The 15,805-nt window shown below is 37.5% G+C and overlaps 1 protein-coding gene across 17 annotated transcripts in view; it reads right to left on the minus strand.

Annotated features, from left to right (window-relative positions):
- The window catches only part of LOC110013423 (zinc finger protein 271), a 253,782-nt gene that overhangs the window by 50,152 nt on the left and 187,825 nt on the right, over nucleotides 1-15,805 (minus strand). For 2 of the 17 annotated variants that reach the window (XM_023965591.1, XM_023965586.1), the window contains one exon: nucleotides 4,587-7,272. The exons of the other annotated variants lie outside the window; for them this stretch is intronic. In XM_023965591.1, the coding sequence (XP_023821359.1) occupies nucleotides 4,739-7,272 (2,534 nt within the window). In that variant the 3' untranslated portion in view covers nucleotides 4,587-4,738. Of the gene's footprint in view, nucleotides 1-4,586; nucleotides 7,273-15,805 lie in introns of those variants that run through there. 17 annotated transcript variants of the gene reach the window in all.

The raw sequence follows: 15,805 nt of genomic DNA on the forward strand, positions 1-15,805 counted from the left end.
ATTTTCCCATTTACTTTTTAGTTTTTAAACAATAATAATGAACAACTTGTGTCCTATCTGGTTTAATGAAAAACAGACTTTTGACTAACATTGCTGAAATCAGTAATACTCTGTCTTTGACAAACAATGACAATTTTGATTCTAAAAAATATCTGTAAAATTCGGTTTAAACAATTGTGAAAATGAACAGCAGTGCCATTATTTTGTACAAAATAGCTGTAAACAGGATAAAAAACGAATAAGTCAAGTAGCTGCTAGGCACATTGTTATTAATTTTTGAAAAACAGAACCATAGCCATTGCTTATTTTTAAAAAATAGATGTTAATCAGATATTAGTTCTGTGAACAAATTATAGAGTTTTTGTTAAAAATAAATGACACCATTTAGTGCAAATGTGGTGTAAACAAAAATATAATTCTCCCAGAAAAAAAAATCGGGTAGCTATGAACTTTCCAGTAAGTTATTTAACAAATAAACTGCTTTTAAAAAAATTAGCAGGGATAAAATACATGAACTCAAAGTGCATCTAAAAGTAAACACCTTTGTGAACAAAACTTTAGGGGAAAAGCTACATGTGATGTATGTTTATGTTTTTCTGGAGAACCACAGGCTTTTTTATGGAAGCGATTCATTCATTCATTCATTCATTTTCTTAACCGTTTATTCCCTTTCGGGGTCACGGGGCTGCCGGAGCCTATCCCGGCCACTTGGGCGTAGGCAAGGGATACCCTGGACTGGTCGCCAGTCTGTCGCAGGGTATGGAAGCGATTATGTAGCATAAATAAAAAGCAAAGTCAAAACCAGAAATGCTTTTTCATTTTAAAAATGAAAAAGTATTTTTTGACTCAAAAATATAATGAAAAAGCAATCCACCAAAATGCTTTTTCATTTCCTTCCTCAACACAGCTTATTCTGTCACTTAATTAAAATTAAAATGAAAATGGTATTTGACATTTCATTTTCAAGACGTTCTCTGGTAAATGTGTAGCATAATTCATTTAGAAATGTCTAATTTGACATTCAAAATGGATTAATTGAAATGCTTTTTAATTTTCAAAATGAAGCTGCATTTTTTGACTCAAAATTAAAAAGAAAAAGCAATACTTCAAAATGCTTAATCATTTTATACTTCAACACAGCTTTTTCTGTCACTTAATTAAAATGATAAAGAAAATGGTATTTGACATTTCATTTTCAAAAAGGTCCATGGTAAATGTGTAGCATAATTCATTTAGAAATGTCTAATTTGACAATTAAAATGGATTAACAGAAATGCTTTTTAATTTTCAAAATGTAGCTGCATTTTTTGACTCAAAATTAAAAAGAAAAAGCAATACTTCAAAATGCTTAATCATTTTATACTTCAACACAGCTTTTTCTGTCACTTAATTAAAATGATAAAGAAAATGGTATTTGACATTTCATTTTCAAAAAGGTCCATGGTAAATGTGTAGCATAATTCATTTAGAAATGTCTAATTTGACAATTAAAATGGATTAACAGAAATGCTTTTTAATTTTCAAAATGTAGCTGCATTTTTTGACTCAAAATTAAAAAGAAAAAGCAATATTTCAAAATGCTTTTTCATTTTATACCTAAAACCGCTTATTCTGTGTCATAATTAAAATGAAAATGCAAAGAGGGGATTGCATTGCATTTTAACATCCACCCCGCGCACCTTGTCACAAAATTCATTTAGAAAAAGCATTAGCAGAGGGGAGGCGGGGCGATGACGTCACTGCTTTCTCTGCGTGTCCGGCTGCTGACTGACGCACACACATGCACCAGGAGCAGAGTGTGTTAGCGGCAGAGAAGAGGGTTTTGTGATGGTTGTGAACTTCTGATGAGTTTCCACAGCTTCTCAGGACTATATAGCAGCATGTCCGCCTTCTGCGGTCCTCCTCCGGACGCACCACGGACAAGCTTTTTTTCTTCGGACCGCCAGCTACCTTCGCACAGCGGAGCACGAAGCTCCCGACGATTAAGTGACAGAAAAAGCTGTGTTGAAGTATAAAATGATAAAGCATTTTGAAGTATTGCTTTTTCTTTTTAATTTTGAGTCAAAAAATGCAGCTTCATTTTGAAAATGAAAAACTATTTCTGGTTTTGACTTTGCTTTTTATTTATGCTACATCATCGCTTCCATAGAATGTTGAAGAAAAATAGTAAAACAAAACAATGTTAATGATGATTTGAAAAAAACAACGAAATACAAGACGTGATGTTTTCTGTGAGAAGTGCTTCACACAGCAAAACACACATGACATGAAGAAAATAAATGCAAAGCACATATAAAAATAAGTTGTATAATGCTGGTCTTGTACTGAGCACCTCTGGATGCCATCCTTATTGACTTTTCAACTGAGCTATCTCTTCTGATGCTGTTGCACTGTGCCATTGAAGATTGAAGTAATTTATTTTAGACAACATTCATGATGTAGTGTTTTATTTGGAGAAATCGAGTTGAAACTATCCTGAACCACAGTACGTTTTTTCCCAGGAGCCATGGTAAAGTGCAATGAACTGACGTTGATTCCAATACAGGGGAAACAATACAACTCATCGGGAAACGTTCGGGATTCATCTTGTATTTCTAGAGAATAGCGAGCCCAACTGTTCGAACACAAGTGACATCTGAACCGTGGTTCGACCAAACAATACATTTGGCACTTCATACGTCATCAATCACGTGATCTGCACTAGTTGACACACGCCACGAAACATTGTGCCGAAACACTCAGTTTCATGAAGGTGAAACACACACCGAAGCGTCCGTGTCAAACGGGCCATCCCTACAAATCCTTGTAAAAATGAATCCTTAGACCATTAATAGACGGTTCTGATTTAACAAATGCTCAAAAGGTTTTGACAAATTAACAAATTAAAAGAATACAAAAAGCAATGCTTGGGATCAGTGTGCTTTATTTGGATATCTGCAATTAAACTTGAAAACTCTCTCAACAAAAGACCATAATGAATATTTGTTTCAATAATAAAAGTTATACATTTATTCCAGTCAAATTTTAACACATTTAAGGTACATTTTTAAATCTTTATTAGCAGTTAACTACAGCTATGTTTATTTACATATTTTTAAACATTTCATGCAGAGAAGAAAGGCAAATGCTTTTTGCACCTTCAGACAAACATCATACTCTACTGCAGAATCTCACAATTGTATGCAAAGGTAATCTATTACTAAAAAACTCCATGTGGGAGTCCCATCCCTAGTATCTACTGCATTGTAATCTTTTTAATTTATTTAACAAAAAATTGGTGCCGTTTCAATATTTTTTACTCTTCTTTTTAAATAAAAATATGTATTCTTGGATGTGTGAACTGTCGCATTTGTGGTAAAAAACAAAACTTTGATCAAAGAATTTACATAATTTACAACATAAAATCTTCCCAATGGTGCGATTCCATCATGTGTTCTATTATGGGAAGTTAAGGAAGAGAATGACACCTTTTACCCGTGTGAGTGTTCATGTAGTCAGCTAACTCTTGTGCCATCTTATGGGGTCCAGATGACCCTACCCTTACATTGACGTGTTATTCCTACCATGAAAAAGGTGGATTAAGGTGAAGAGGATTTCATTTTCTCCATGGACACCGGTGAAGATATCAAATCATTGAAGAAAAAAGGTTTAGCGACCTGTATTGTGGGGTCTAGATCAGTGTTTATCAACCTTTTTTAAGCCACGGCACACTTTAACCTTGACAAAAATCCTGCGGCACACCAGCATTCAAAAATTAAAAAGATAAGACAGAAAATCTCATAGTCTGCATTGATTTACAGCCCCTCCGCAATCTCACATGCATTTTTGTGATAATTGTGGCGAAAACTATGGAAACGATTGTGTAGCATAAATAAAAAGAAAAGTCAAAACAGAAATGCTTTTTCATTTTCAAAATGAAGCTGCATTTTTTTGATTTTTGAATTAAAATGAATTAAAATTAAAATTTTGCTACACATTTACCAGGGACCTTTTTTAAAACAAAATGTCAAATACCATTTTCCTTTATCATTTTAATTAAGTGACATAAAAAGCTGTGTTGAAGTATAAAATGAAAACAGCTTTCTGAAGTATTACTTTTTCATTTTAATTTTGAGTCATTTCATGCAGCTTTATTTTGAAAATTAAAAAGCATTTCTATTAATCCATATTAATTGTCAAATTAGACATTTCTAAATGAATTATGCAACACATTTACCAGAGAACATCTTGAAAATGAAATGTCAAATACCATTTTAATTTTAATTTTAATTAAGTGACAGAATAATCAGGTTTGAGGAAGGAAATGAAATAGCATTTTGGTGGATTGCTTTTTCATTTTAATTTTGAGACAAAAAATGCAGCTTCATTTTGAAAATGAAAAAGCATTTCTGGTTTTGACTTTTATTTTTATTTATGCTACACAATCGCTTCCATAGAAAACGGTGGAAGTAGCAACTGTTTTTTTTCCAAAAGATGTCATAAAAGCTAAGTTAGAAGATTTAAAAACTGTTGTGTGTTTGTCGTGGTTTCAAGACGTTTAACAATAAACACTCATTGTGCGCTGAGACCCTGTCACTTTAACCCAGTGCATCATGGGAGATGAAGTGCAAACAGCCGCCGAACGCAGACAGACTCTCTTCTCTGAGCTTCATTGTTTTGTTCACTTGTTCCACGGTCTGATACCAGATCCGACTACGTGTAAAACATTCTTGAAAAAAACCTTACAAGAATGAGACCTTTAACCTGTGTGAGTTCTCATGTGACACGTCAAATTTCTCAAGGAGACAAAAACTTTCTTACAAATGTCACACGGAAAGATCTTCCCAGCTGTGTGAGTTCTTATGTGGACTTTTAAGTCACTACCTGTAGTGAAACTTTTCCCACATACTTCACAAGTGAAAGGCCTTTCACCTGTGTGAATTCTCATGTGAACATTTAAGGAAGAATTATGAGCAAATTTCTTTTCACAAACTTTACAATACGGCTTTTCACCTGTGTGTATTCTCATGTGGACATTTAAGGCTCTGCTGTCCATGAAACCCTTTTGACATAGTTCACAGGTAAAATGCCTTAAACCTGTGTGAGTTCTCATATGACAGGTCAAATTTCTAAAGGAGGCAAAAACTTTCTTACACATTTTACACGGAAAAAGCTTCTCAGTGGTGTGAGTTCCTATGTGGGCTTTTAAGTCACTACCTCTAGTGAAACTTTTTCCACATACTTCACAAGTGAAAGGCCTCTCACCCGTGTGAATTCTCATGTGGACATTAAAGGAAGACTTATAAGAAAACTGTTTTTCACAGACCTCACAAGCATAAGGCCTTTCACCTGTGTGAGTCCTCATGTGACAGGTCAATCTATTTGCATAGATGAAGGATTTCTTACAAATGTCACAGGAATAAGGCCTCTCACCTGTGTGAGTTCTCATGTGAATATTTAAGTGAGAAGGTTGAATAAAACATTTTTGACAAACTTTACAAGAATAAGGCCTCTCGCCTGTGTGAGTTTTCATGTGATAGGTCAAATTCCTTAAGGAGACGAAGACTTTCTTACAAATATCACACAAAAAAGGGTTCTCAGCTGTGTGAGTTCTTATGTGGGCTTTTAATTTAGACCTTTGAGAAAAGTTTTTTCCACATACTTCACAAGTGAAAGGCCTCTCACCCGTGTGAGTTCCCATGTGGATATTTAAGGAAGACTTATAAGAAAACTGTTTTTCACAGACTTCACAAGAATAAGGCCTTTCACCTGTGTGAATTCTCATGTGGATCTTTAAGTCTCTACTTTGCATGAAACCCTTTTGACATAGTTGACAAGTAAAAGGCCTTAAACTTGTGTGAGTTCTCACATGACAGGTCAAATTTCTCAAGGAGGCAAAAACTTTCTTACAAATTTTACACGGAAAAAGCTCCTCAGCTGTGTGAGTTCCTATGTGGGCTTTTAATTCACTACCTGTGGTGAAACATTTTCTACATACTTCACAAGTGAAAAGCCTCTCGCCCGTGTGAATTCTCATATGAACCTTTAAGGAATACTTTTGAGTAAAATGTTTTTCACATACTTTACAAGAATAAGGCTTTTCACCTGTGTGAGTCCTCATGTGGGCCTTTAAGTCCCTACCTGTAGTGAAACTTTTTCCACATACTTCACAAGTGAAAGGCCTCTCACCTGTGTGAATTCTCATGTGAACATTTAAGGAAGACTTTTGAGTAAAACGTTTTAGACAGATTTTACAAGAATAAGGCCTTTCACCTGTGTGAGTTTTCATATGATAGGTCAAATTTCTTAAGGAGACGAAGACTTTCTTACAAATATCACATGAAAAAAGCTTCTCACCTGTGTGACTTCTTATGTGGGCTTTTAATTTAGACCTTTGAGAAAAAAATTTTCCACATACTTCACAAGTGAAAGGAGTGTCACCCGTGTGAATTCTCATGTGGACATTTAAGTTAGACTTATGGGTAAACTGTTTTTCACAGACTTTACAAGAATAAGGCCTTTCATCTGTGTGAGTCCCCATGTGGGCTTTTAAGTCTCTATTTTGCATGAAATCCTTTTGACATATTTCACAGGTAAAATGCCTTTCACTTGTGTGAGTTCTCATGTGATAGGTCAAACTATTTGCATAGATGAAGGCTTTCTTACAAATGTCACAGGAATAAGGCCTCTCACCTGTGTGAATTCTCATGTGAACATTTAAGGAATAATTTTGAGCAAAACATTTTTGACAAACTTCACAAGAATAAGGCTTTTCGCCTGTGTGAGTTCTCATGTGACCGGTCAATGCACCTGAACTGACGAAACCTTTGTTACAAGTGTCACAGGAAAAAGGCCTTTCACCTGTGTGAATTCTCATGTGGATTTTCAAGTCACTACCTATAGTGAAACCTTTTCCACATACATCACAAGTGAAAGGCCTTTCACCTGTGTGAATTCTCATGTGATGGGTCAAATTTCTCAAGGAAACGAAAACCTTCTTACAGACTTTACAAGAATATGGCATTTCACCTGTGTGAGTCCTCATGTGGAGTTTGCCATTTAGTTCTGGTTTGGAGTCCATCTTTTCCTGATCATCCTCAGTCACCATAAAATCAACAGTCTCCTGCTTCAGTTCCAGCTCCTCTCCTTCCTCACCGATGCAGATCTCCTCCCACTCCTCCTTTATCAGTGGAAGCTCTGGTTTCTCTTCATCCAGGCTGGAGCTCCTCTCCCGTTTCCAGAGAAACTGCTCATCATCAGTCTCCACCTTACAGATGTTTTTCTCTGAGAGGTCTGCAGGAACAAAGATTCAAGAGGAAAAAACATCTGAAACATTAGATAATATGACCTTATTTCCTTTACAACATAAAACATCAATGTATGTAATTTTATAATCACAGCATTTATTCCTATTTTCCACAGCTTTGTTTCATAACAGATGCTCTAACATAATTAACACAAACAGTCACATGGAAAAGAAAGAGCAGCTCCTATAAAGAAGAACCAGACTGTTGTCCCATAAAACGTTTCTCATCTAAATGAACTCCAACATTTACACGATAACCTCTTTCATTTATGGCCAATGCTGTTCACTTGGCCATTTTGTTCTTGATCCTTGTAAAAGTAGTTTCTTAAAGATTGTAAATGAAGCTGCTGGGTGTAATCAGTCCGTCTCTGTGTTATCAGAGCTAAAAAGCTTAGCTTCAGACAATGTTGTGCAGGAACAACCAGGCGTGGCTCATTTGCGGAGCGTGATGTGTTTAGGGGTACAGAGTAGAGGGCTGCATTGGGATCCCAAATCTCGCGGGATTGGGCGGTTTGGATTGTGCTGCGGGCGGGAGCGGGCGGCAAAAAATAAACCCCGCGGGATCAGTGCTGGCATGAATATCTCATGAATATATATTAGCGGACTACGTTAGGCTGTGCAGCTGTTGGTTTCTTATGTACTGAAGCTCAGTGAAGGCACCAGGTAGAGACGCCCAATGGCCTCTGTCATGTAACCTGATGTTGGGGGTGCGCCCCGCCCAGCCTCTTACTCCTCTGAGCGCGCTTCAGGCCGTCTGTCTGCGCGCGCACACACGCACACTTTTAACCGAACAGGATTTGTGAAAATATATTTAATATTTAAGTTGCACATTACACAAGAGGAATGCATCAAAATTTGAGGCTGGAGGAGGACATGAATCTCTTTAATAATATCAATAAAAATACGTGTTTTTTTCCTGCGGGAGGGGGGCGATACAAAATCAATGCATCTCTATTACTGTGCGGGACTAAATTCTCTGAGTTTTGCGGGTGCGGGCGGGAGTGGACATACATATTGCGGGAGCGGGCGGGAGTGTAACGCATACGTTGCAGGAGCGGGCGGGATTGGTCAAAAATTCAGCGGGCGCGGGCGGGATGAATAAAATAGTCCCGCGCAGGGCTCTAGTACAGAGGTGCAGAGAAGCTGGTGGAGTCCACCACTCTGTAAATGACTGTCAAGAGTTTGGATCTGATGTGGACAGCTAAAGAAAGCCAGTAAGACTTAAATAGAGGACTGTCAGGATTTTCTTTAAAAACAAAAAACAAACTGTCATACAGCTGCCTTTTGGAACATTGTCAGAGTTTAACCAGGAAAAGTGCAGCTAAGAACTTAACACTGAGAGGACAAACAACAGCAGACTACAGAGGTGGAAAAGGTCAAACAAAGGATGTATGGGGATTTGTAACAGTTTGTCTCAACTGAAGGAGGAAGAGGTGTATCTGTACCCATCTGCAAGGCAGAGAAATAGAGATGGAAGAATATAAAGCAGGTTACAGTGATCAAAAATGACTCAAGAAAACAAACAAAAGCTAAATATTTAGATAAATAGTTGATATATCTATAAAAAAATATAGCAAACTTTGGATGATTAAAAAATCAAAAGTAAAAGAATATACACGTAAATGTACTCTTAATCACAAAAAGACATATTTGTACATCAGTGGTCCCCAGCCCCGGGCAGCGGACTGGTACCAGTCCATGGGTCATTTGGTAGCGGGCCGCACAGAAAAAATAAAATAACTTACATGACTTCCGTTTTATTTATTTCGGAATCTGAAAGATGTTTTATTTTGAAAAATTGCCAGATTCTCTGTTATATCCCTCTATGTCACTCTTGACGCGGGCCAATTCACTCATCTCAGTCACATGATAGGATAATGCTAAAATAAAACCCAGGAACTAGCAAAATGAATAAAAAACAAACATCTTTGGAAAGTTTCTCTGCCAAGTGGAAAAGGCACAGCCAGGAGACAGAAGAGGAGCCTTCCACTTCCGAAAGAAGAAATCTACATTTGTAAGTATCGGGAGTCCTACTTAAAATACAGATTTATCCCAACGGGAGATTCCCTCGAACCATTCAGCATTTTGGTGAGTTGGATTTTCCATGCACTTATTTTGAAGGCATGTTTAAATGTTATAATAATAGCGACCAGGGAGTGTTGCGGGCAGAGAGGACGTTGCTCATGTCATAATTCGTGTTTATTGTTATGTTCAGAAATTACCACAGTTTTCATGCAAGTCATGTTATTTTGTTGTATTGTAGTGTCGGTCAGGTGCAAGTTTGGTCTGCTGGCATCACAGGGAACTAAATCAGTCCCCTTTGCCTCCTTTGGTCAAAATAGGGTTGAGCACGGGTGTTTCTTTTTGCCTACGGGTCTTTTCATCTGGCAGTTACTGTATGTTGTTTCACCCTTAGTTATTTCTTCCTGTTGTGTTTACTTCTTTTTAGCACCATGAGTGTGGGAAGGGGAGAGGATAATGTCACCTGTGCGATGTACAATGTTTTACGTGTCAAAATAAAAGCGCAGCATAGGTCTTATCACGGGTCTCTGCCTTTATTGCAGCGTTGCTGCTAGGGTTGGGCGATGTCCCTTATGTCCCTAAACATTTTACCCGGTATTTCAAACATTACTGCGCATGTGCGAATGATTCTATCAGACCGAAAACATGACCCATGTGAACGTTTATTATAATCGGAAAAAGTTATTCTGGGCACATGTACACAGTTGAAATCGACTCTGACCATGTGATCAAAATATTTTGCACATGAAACCGCGGCTTATGGTGTCGACTCGCAGTGTGGTGGGGGCGTGGCATCACAATGGTGTCTCTCCATCATGATGCCAGTCAGCCATCGCCAATGGACGGTGGTATCGGCCATCGGCACAACCCTAGTTGCTGCAGTGTGTCCGCCACATATAGTATCCTGGTCCGTGAGAACTTTGCCAGATATCAAACCAGTCCATGGCGCAATAAAGGTTGGGGACTGCTGCAGTACATAACCATTTTATTTTTTCAATAGTTTTTTTTCACATGGGTATCATAATACGATTCTAATGGGAGTTATTTATACTTTACCAGTCCAAGTTCAGGTCATTTATCAAATCCATAAAGTCCCACTCCAATCACGTCTATCAATTGTAAAAGTGTTCTCAGTAGTCATTTAATTATGATTATGCCATTTTTAGGGGGAAAATAAATAAAAAAATAACCTTTGTTGTTTTCTAGGACATAGTTTCTGGGCAGGGACTAAGCCATTGTTCATTTCACATCATCCCTTTATTTACACTTAGCTTACAGCCCGTCATAACCCCAACCTAATATTAATGGTTCAACAAAAATGGTGACCCATATCGAAGCCATCCAGCCGTACAGTTTTGATCCAGATTCCAGCTCAGACTAGAGAAACAAAGACGTACATTGGATTTATTTGTATACAAGTGGAGATATCAGAATGGAGTGGCACAATGAGCTTGTGATTGTACTGATTGTAGTTTTTATGTAACAAGTATAAGCTTTTTCAAACAACAGTATTTCATCTGCTCTTGATTCACCACAATTTCCAAATACTCAGAAACACAGTTTTAATGTTGACTTTGATACAAGTCATAAAAACATGTTTTAAAAGAACCTTAGTCTCATTATCCAGATATTTAGCAAATAGAAATAATTGTATTAATTGTAATTGACCTAAAACAGAAAAAGTTGACTTTTATTTCATGTCTGACAGTGAGAGAAAAAGCATATGTGTGTTTTTATATGGTGTATGTTAACTTCTGGTTTCAACTGTACATTTTTTCCTTCTGGCTTAATTGACTTTTTGAAGTTCTCTAGGTTGTATTACTTGCAGACCATGTTTAACAGGGCCCTTGTCCTTCTGGAAGATGTAAGTATAAGTGAGTAAGATGAGATCAAGTTGTCTGCAGGTCAGAACTCTCTGTTGCAAGTCATGGTCATAGCTGACTTTTTAGAATTAGGTTAGATCTCTGATGTAGGCCTGGGCAATAAATCGATTGAATGAATTAATTCAAATTTTTTGTTACGGGTGATTTAAAAAATAGTATTCTGACCACGACTCCTGCTGCTTCATCGTCTTTTCCGTGGAGAAGACAGGGTTTATTAATTTATTTAAAACCTTAGACCCCAGATATGAGCTGTATTGTTAATCCTTTGAAAAAAGGCGCTACTCTCAAAGTGAATGTTTGTCTCGTTTTAGTATAGACTACAAAGGGTGACTTAAAACACAGCTGGGACTTTAATTAAGTAACATTTTTATTTTGAACAAGTGAAAACAAGTGTAGAATAACAAAATAAGACAAAAACAAGACAAAAATTACATAAAACAAGAGAAAATTATATAAAACAAGAAAATACAAGATTATACAAACAACACAAGTCCAAAAGCGAGTGAGAAACATTTTTTTATACTTAACTTTGATTCCAAGAGTGTTCATTTATTTATAATTCATCCCAGAAATGGGGGGTTACATTTGTTTTGCATTTGATTAAATAAAAGAAGAATTTTCTCTGAGTTTTCTGCCGTTTGTACATATTGCTTTCGTTAAGTTGGGTGCGGTGGGCCATTGCAATTTTCTTAAAATCTCAATTTAATGTTTTATATAACTTTTTTTTTTTTGCTTAGTCTTCTGTGACCAAGCACTTCTTGAAGTCTTTCATGTGGTTGATTACCATGACCGTGGCCAGCTCTGGTGGTCCGTTTAGTTTGATGTATATTTTTACAGTTTCTCACCCAGGTGTTCTGGATTTTTATACTTCTTCAAATGTCTGACTTTTCTGGCAATTTCTACATTCCTCTTGGTCAGATAGTTGTTCATAAAATTACCCCTCCTATTATCCTTGCGGTCAATTTGACCCCAATCAAATGTTTGTCATTAAAAAATAAATAATAGTTAACCTTTTTATTTTTACTTCAGATTTCATAATTTTCCTAATTTGACGGGGACAAATGATTAAGCATAAAATTATCATGATGATAATTTTTTCAATGTGCTAAGCACATATGGCAAACATTGGTGTTCCTTGGGGGTTAATTTGACCCCAGGCTGTTTTATCTTTGTAAAACGTGTCTGTCTTTGTGTGTGACCTAACATCACAACACCTGCAGGTGCAGACTTGATACTTTTGAGTTGGTACATAACAGTGGGGTGGGGAAAACAACTTTTCCCACCAGAACTTTGATATTTCTCGTGTGTGGTGTGAAATCCTGCCAAAATGAGGAAGCAAATGTAGGCCTGTGAGTTGATCACATCTAAGTCTTTGCACCCACACATGGCTCCCCTCTAAAATTATCTCAAGTAAAATATTTTTTTATTGACAGTTATATATGTTATATTTATATTATAATGTTGAACTGTAACACTTAAAGGTCACTTTAATTTGCTGAACGTCACTTTGCTGTTGCCGCAGACAACAGGATTTCCCCATCGTGGGATAAATAGAGTTTTATCTCATCTCATCTCTCAAATGAAGAGCTCAAATAATGACTTTATCTTCAACATGCTGACTGTGTGTCTGGTGGGACACTCTTAGCAAGAAATATGCACAAACTCTCTGAACATCCTGTGTACAGCAGACTAAAAGCTCTACTCTGGGCATAAAGAACTGTTCCATGTTCTGATTATCTGAATTATATTGTCATTATGATTTTGTGTTTCACATAAAAACTTTTTTTTTTAAAAAGGGGCAAAAAACTTTAACTCTGCCACGGCCGGTCCCAAGCCCGGATGACAACAGAGGAAGGGTAAGTGAGACTTTACAGTGACTAACCAAAAATATGTCACAAAAAAGGAGATAAAAACAAGTAAAAAATTATGTTCATAAAAGGAAAGGGGGTCACTGACATCAGCCAATATGCTTTATTCTGTGTGAGTCATGAATGTGCTCCCCAAATTAGAAATGGTTTGGATGAAAACTGTCCGATATCCACAAACTCTAAAACTATAAGTTTAACCTGATGGTGGCACTACAGCAAAGGTCATAAATCACCAAAACCAATAGGGTTAAGACTAGAGCCCTGCGCAGGACTATTTTCTTCATCATGCTCCCGCCCGCGCAATTTCTGACCAATCCCGCCCGCTCCTGCAACGTATGCGTTACACTCCCGCCCGCACCCGCAAAAATCAGAGAATTTATTCCCGCACAGTAATGGAGATACATTGATTTTGTATTGTCACCCGTCCCGCAAGTAAAAAAAACACGTATTTGTCCCTCCTCCAGCCCCATCTTTTCATGCATTCCTCTTTTGTGTAATGTGCAACTTAATTCTTAAATATATTTTCACTAATCCTGTTGGTTAAAAGTGTGTGTGTGTCCGCGCGCAGACAGACAGCCTGAAGCGCGCTAAACCAGCTGGTAAAGATGCAGGTCAAAGTCATCTGAATTTATGGACGAAAAAAAACATTAATGGTTCAACAGAGCTGAAAATCTATGAATTAATTTTTTCCTGATGGAAAAATACTTTTTTTTTTAGATTCAGCCATCTCCAGTTTTTGCTGTTTTGCGCCACAGTGGGGCATCGGCACACAGATCTGAACACCATCTCACGATGAACCTCGTTTGTGGTTCTTTTCATCAATTGACATCATGCCCTGCCAGGAAACCTGCTCCTTCCTTATCCCGTCAGTGTTGAATATCTGAGTAATATTTGAGGATAATACGAGGGTTAAGTTTATTTCCTTTTTTCATCAGAGCAAGTTTGTGTTTTCGATTAATGAACCTTAATCGCTGGTTCTTCAGACTCCTTTCTCTTGGGAACTAGGTGGTTGTCTTGGTTTTATGTTAGGAAATCCCTTTTGGAACTGAGAAAGTTCTCCACAGAGTTGCCAACCAGCTCACTGGGATTGGGCATACTGTTAGCATTAGCTGCACTAGCCTTTGACCAGAATTTAATCTGTGATCCTATCATAATCACATTGTTCATCTTGCAGTTTTCCAAGACATCCACACATTTCTCGAGTACATCGTTCATGATTGCTTAATGGCGCAATGGGTCTATTTTATAATGAAGATGTTCAGAATACTAAACTGGACCACTCAATATAAACAAAGAATGTCAGTTACCTTCTCAACACTGATGACATCAAAGTAACAGCGAGCAAGATATTGACTCTTTAATCCCCACAACCAGGATCTACGGAACTGACATCTACATGTCAATCAAGCTTGAGAAATGCAGTCAGATGAAGACAAAAAGGGGTAAAGCGCGGACTTACAGCTCTGTGTTTGAGGTGGGGGGGGGGGGGGGGGGGCGCTTTCTTACATGAGTGGTATGTGTGGGAGATTTAGGACTGCGATCCGTCCCGAAGCTCTAGGTGAACGAGCTACCGAGGTCAGAACCGGGTCGAAAAGTGTGTATCTAAGCAGAGCTTGGATCGTCAGCACACACAGCAGCTTTGGGGCGGTGTGAGCTTCAAAGCAGAAATGCCACACCGTTCAAACAATCACATGGATTTGTGTTTCCAGTCGTGTCCCCACTAAATAAAGGCTGATGTTATTCCCACATGTTTACGTGCAGCCAGGATGCAGATTGCAGCACCACCCAAAGCTAATGTTGTTAGCCCATGTTATCATACTCCTAATCCTGCCTTCTTTCCGGCTCTGTTTTTCAACAGAAAAAGCACTGACCACACGGATTAAAAATAAAACGATGGGCGGACGCTTTATAATAACCGTAACATTAATAAAAGCATGTTTAGAAGATCGTCTCGTATGTTACCTAGCTGACATGTCAATGTATATAGCCGCTCGGCGGAACTCATATCCTCTTCCGGTATTTTCAAACCCTACTGCGCATGTCCGAATGATTTATTCCGACCGAAAGTGTGACCCATGTGAACGTTTGTTGTATTCTGAAAACATTTTTCTGGGCCCATGTACACGGTTGGATTCTAATCCGACCATTGATCCGATCAAGATATTTTGCACATGTAACCGTGGCTTATGGTGTCTACTCGCAACGTGGTGGGGGCGTATGGAAGCAATTATGTAGCATAAATAAAAAGCAAAGTCAAAACCAGAAATGCTTTTTAATTTTCAAAATGAAGCTGCATTTTTTGAGTCAAAATTAAAAAGAAAAAGCAATACTTCAAAATGCTTTTTCATTTCCTTCCTCAACCCAGCTTTTTCTATCACTTAATTAAAATGATAAATAAAATGGTATTTGACATTTCATTTTAAAAAAGGTCCATGGTAAATGTGTACCAAAATTCATTTAGAAATGTCTAATTTGACAATTAAAATGGATTAACAGAAATGCTTTTTAATTTTCAAAATGTAGCTGCATTTTTTGACTCAAAATTAAAAAGAAAAAGCAATACTTTAAAATGCTTTTTCATTTTATACCTAAAACCGCTTATTCTGTGTCATAATTAAATCGAAAATGCAAAGAGGGGATTGCATTTGCATTTTAACATCCACCCCGCGCACCTTGTCGCAATATTCATTTCGAAAAAGCATTAGCAGAGGGGAGGCGGGGCGATGACGTCACTGCTTTCTCTGTGT

This window comes from Oryzias latipes, chromosome 17 (genome assembly GCF_002234675.1).
Source record: "Oryzias latipes chromosome 17, ASM223467v1".
Lineage (NCBI taxonomy): Eukaryota > Metazoa > Chordata > Actinopteri > Beloniformes > Adrianichthyidae > Oryzias > Oryzias latipes.